General features: G+C 46.3%; 1 protein-coding gene across 1 annotated transcript; it reads left to right on the top strand.

Moving 5' to 3' along the window:
- Positions 1-2,754: 2,754 nt before the first annotated feature.
- On the top strand, positions 2,755-3,090 carry LOC145095385 (uncharacterized). Its single transcript, XM_079033274.1, has one exon. It carries the CDS (start codon positions 2,755-2,757, stop codon positions 3,088-3,090), a length of 336 nt encoding a protein of 111 aa, XP_078889400.1.
- The last annotated feature ends 378 nt before the right edge of the window (positions 3,091-3,468 follow it).

Genomic DNA, 3,468 nt, shown 5'->3' with positions numbered 1-3,468 from the left:
CACATTAGTGTTAGACGTAAGGCCTTGAGTCGACCGTTGAGGGTTTCTATAGCCGACGAGCATGCGGTTTTTGCTACTGATGTATTCCGGGGATGTGTTTTGGAGATTTTCGGTGTTGAGTTTCTGATAAATCTGGTGCCGATAGCGATGGGAGATGTTTGTGTCATACTAGGCATGGATTGGTTAAGTCGGTTTGGAGCCGTAATTGACTGCGAGCATTAGATGGTGACGATACTGAGACCCTAGTAGGGGAGTACTCACTATCTTTGGTGAGGGAACTAGATCGGGGTCAGCTTTCTACTTTGCCGCCAGGGCAAGGCAGAGTCTACAACAGGGATGCATGGGCTTTTTAGTGTACGTAGTGGATACACAGGTTGTCACTGAGAGTCCAATTTATGTTTCCAATGTTCCAGTAGTATGTGATTTCCCAGATGTTTTCCCTGAGGAATTGTCGAGTGTGCCTCTTGAGAGGCAGTTGGAGTTCCGGATCGATCTGAGTCTAGGGGGCACCTATTGCCATGGTACCATATTGCCTTGCACCGCCCGAGATGCATGAGTTATCCTCGTAGCTCCAGGAGCTATTGGGGAAGGGTTTCATTAGACTGAGTAGCTCGCCGTCGGGAGCGTCGATCCTTTTTGTCAAGAAAAAGGATGGTTCACATCAGATGTGCATCGACTATTGGGAGTTGAACAAGTTGACTTTCAAGAATCGTTACCTACTACCAAGGATCGATGATTTGTTTGATCAGTTACAGGGAGCATCATGGTTTTCCAAGATTGATTTGAGAGACGAGTATCATCAGACGAGGTTCTGCAAGGAGGATATCCATAATACGACCTTTCAGACTCGTTATGGGCATTATGAGTTTGTGATGATGCCTTTCGGGCTCACCAATACATTAATAACATTCATGGACATCATGAACCAGGTGCGTAGGCCCATGTTGGATCGGTCGGTAATCATGTTCATTGACGATATTTTGGTGTACTCGAGGTCTAGGGAATAACACGAGGAGCATCTGCGAAAGATTCTTGGGGTGTTGAGGATGGAGAGGCTTTATGCCAAATTCTCCAAGTGTGATTTCTAGTTACGAGAGGTCCAGTTTTTGGGACACATGGTTAACCAAAATGGGATTTTGGTCGACCCGGCCAAGATTGAGGCAGTTATGTAGTGGGAGGTGTCGAGGTCCCCATCCGAGATCAGGAGTTTTTTGGTCCTAGCAGGCTACTATCAAAGGTTTATCAGAGATTTCTCCAAGATTGTTGTTCCTCTCACCAAATTGACCAGGAAGGCTGTTATTTTTGCTTGGGGGGCTGAGCAGTCGGCATTATTCTAGACTCTTCATGAGAGATTGTGCGAAGCTTAGTGCTAGCCCTTCCATAGGGAGTAAAGGACTCTGTAGTCTACTGTGATGCATCTATATCAGGAATGGGTGTCGTGTTGATGCAGAGAAGGTGATAGCATATGCGTCGAGGCAACTAAAGCCTCACGAGATGAGATATCCCACCCATGATTTGGAGCTGGAGGTGGTGGTATTCACCCTCAATATTTGGCGCCACTATCTTTATGGTGTCCGATGTACCATATACACGGACCATAAGAGCCTGAGATACCTTATAGATCAGCCCAACCTAAATATGAGACAGAGGAGGTGATTGGATGTAGTGAAAGTCTATGATTGTGAGACAAATAGTCGGGGGATTATGACCTTCCATGGGCAGGTGATAGGGAAGATTTTTGAGTTTGAGACTGATAGTCGGGGGATTATGACCTTACATGGGCGGATATGGGTGCCATATACGGGTGAAGCCCAATGGATTTTGATGGAGGAGCCCCATAGGTCGAGATTCTTGATCCATCCTAGGGCCACTAAGATGTATTTGGACTTGAAAAAGGATTATTGGTGGATCTGCATGAAGAGAGATATGGCATGGGTAGTCGAGAGATGTTTGACCTATTGTCGGGTCAAGGCAGAGCACCAGCGCCCCCATGGACAATTGCAGCCTTTGGAGATTCCCCTATGGAAATGGGAGTAGATTTCTATGGATTTTATCACCAAATTACAAAGGACTGCGAGGGGTGTCGATGCGATCTGGGTGATTGTAGATCGGTTGACGAAGAGTGATCACTTCCTGGCTATAAGTGAGAGCTCTTCTATGGAGAAATTGCCCGAGGTCTACGTTCGAGAGGTTGTGGCACGGCATGGGGTGGAAACATCTATACTGTCAGATCATGATGTGCTTTTTACTTCCAGGTTATGGAAGAAATTTCATGAGGAATTGGGTACCCGACTACATTTCAGCACTGCATATCACCCGAAGACAGACGAGCAGAGTGAGTGGACAATTCAGACGCTCGCGGACATGCTACGTGCATGTGTTATGGACTTTGGTGCGAGTTAAGATTCCTACCTTCCCTTGGCTAAGTTTTCATACAACAACAGCCATCACTCCAGTATTGGGATGCCTCACTTTAAGCTTTTATACGGGAGGAGGTGTCAGACTCACATCTGTTGGGGGGATGTCGGGCAGAGAGTGATGTGGAGCACTGAGATGTTGCTCAAGATGACAGAGCAAATCCAGCAGGTTAGACAGAGGTTTTTGACGACCCAGAGTCATCAAAAGAGTTACACAGATCAGAGGCCTTCCGAGCTAGAGTTCCAGATCGGCGATTTTGTCCTCCTGAAGGTATCCCCATGGAAAGGGGTGATCCGATTCAAGAAGTAGGGAAAGTTGGTCCCTGAAGGTATCCCCATGGTAAGTAAGGTATCTTATTGGTTAGAGTTGCCTGATGAGTTGAGCCAGATTCATGACACCTTCCATGTATCGCAGCCGAGGAAGTGTGTAGCTGACAAGACGGCAGTGGTCCCTTTAGAGGATATTCAGGTCAATGATCGCATGAACTACATTCAGAAGTTAGTGGCGATACTGGAAAAGAAAGTGAAGATCTTGAGAAAGAAGGAGGTGCCCTTGGTTAAAGTTCAGTGGCAGTACCGGAAGGTATCTGAGTGGACTTGGGAGTCGGAGTCTGAGATGCTCGAGCAGTACCAAGAGTTGTTTCCAGAAAATGACTTCGAGGACGAAGTATGATTCTAGTGGAGGAGAATTGTAGCATCTCAAATCCCAGGTATGTATTTAAACTATTTTATATTCGTATTGATAGGTCAGCTCGACGAGTTGGACGCCCCAACTCGTCGAGTAGGGACTGAGATAGCCGCATGAGCTTTAGAACCCACTCTACGAGCTGGTGGACTCAACTCGACGAATTGGAGCTGATTGTGAAAACCCTAATTTTTAGGGTTTGCAACCTATTTAAAGGACATTAAGTCCTCTACCCCACCTCCTTTATCACCTAATCACCCATAGACAAACCCTAATCGAGCTACCTTATTTTTGAGAGTGTGTAAAGCTAAGAGTGTGTGTTTTGGTGCATTCTTTGGAGAAACTCGAAGATCTAAGAGCTTGGAA

This window comes from Lactuca serriola, chromosome 3 (assembly GCF_051521515.1).
Source record: "Lactuca serriola cultivar US96UC23 chromosome 3, Lser_US96UC23_V15, whole genome shotgun sequence".
Classification (NCBI taxonomy): domain Eukaryota; kingdom Viridiplantae; phylum Streptophyta; class Magnoliopsida; order Asterales; family Asteraceae; genus Lactuca; species Lactuca serriola.
The sequence above is the reverse complement of the archived record's forward strand: the minus strand, read 5'-3'. Positions and strand labels throughout refer to the sequence as shown.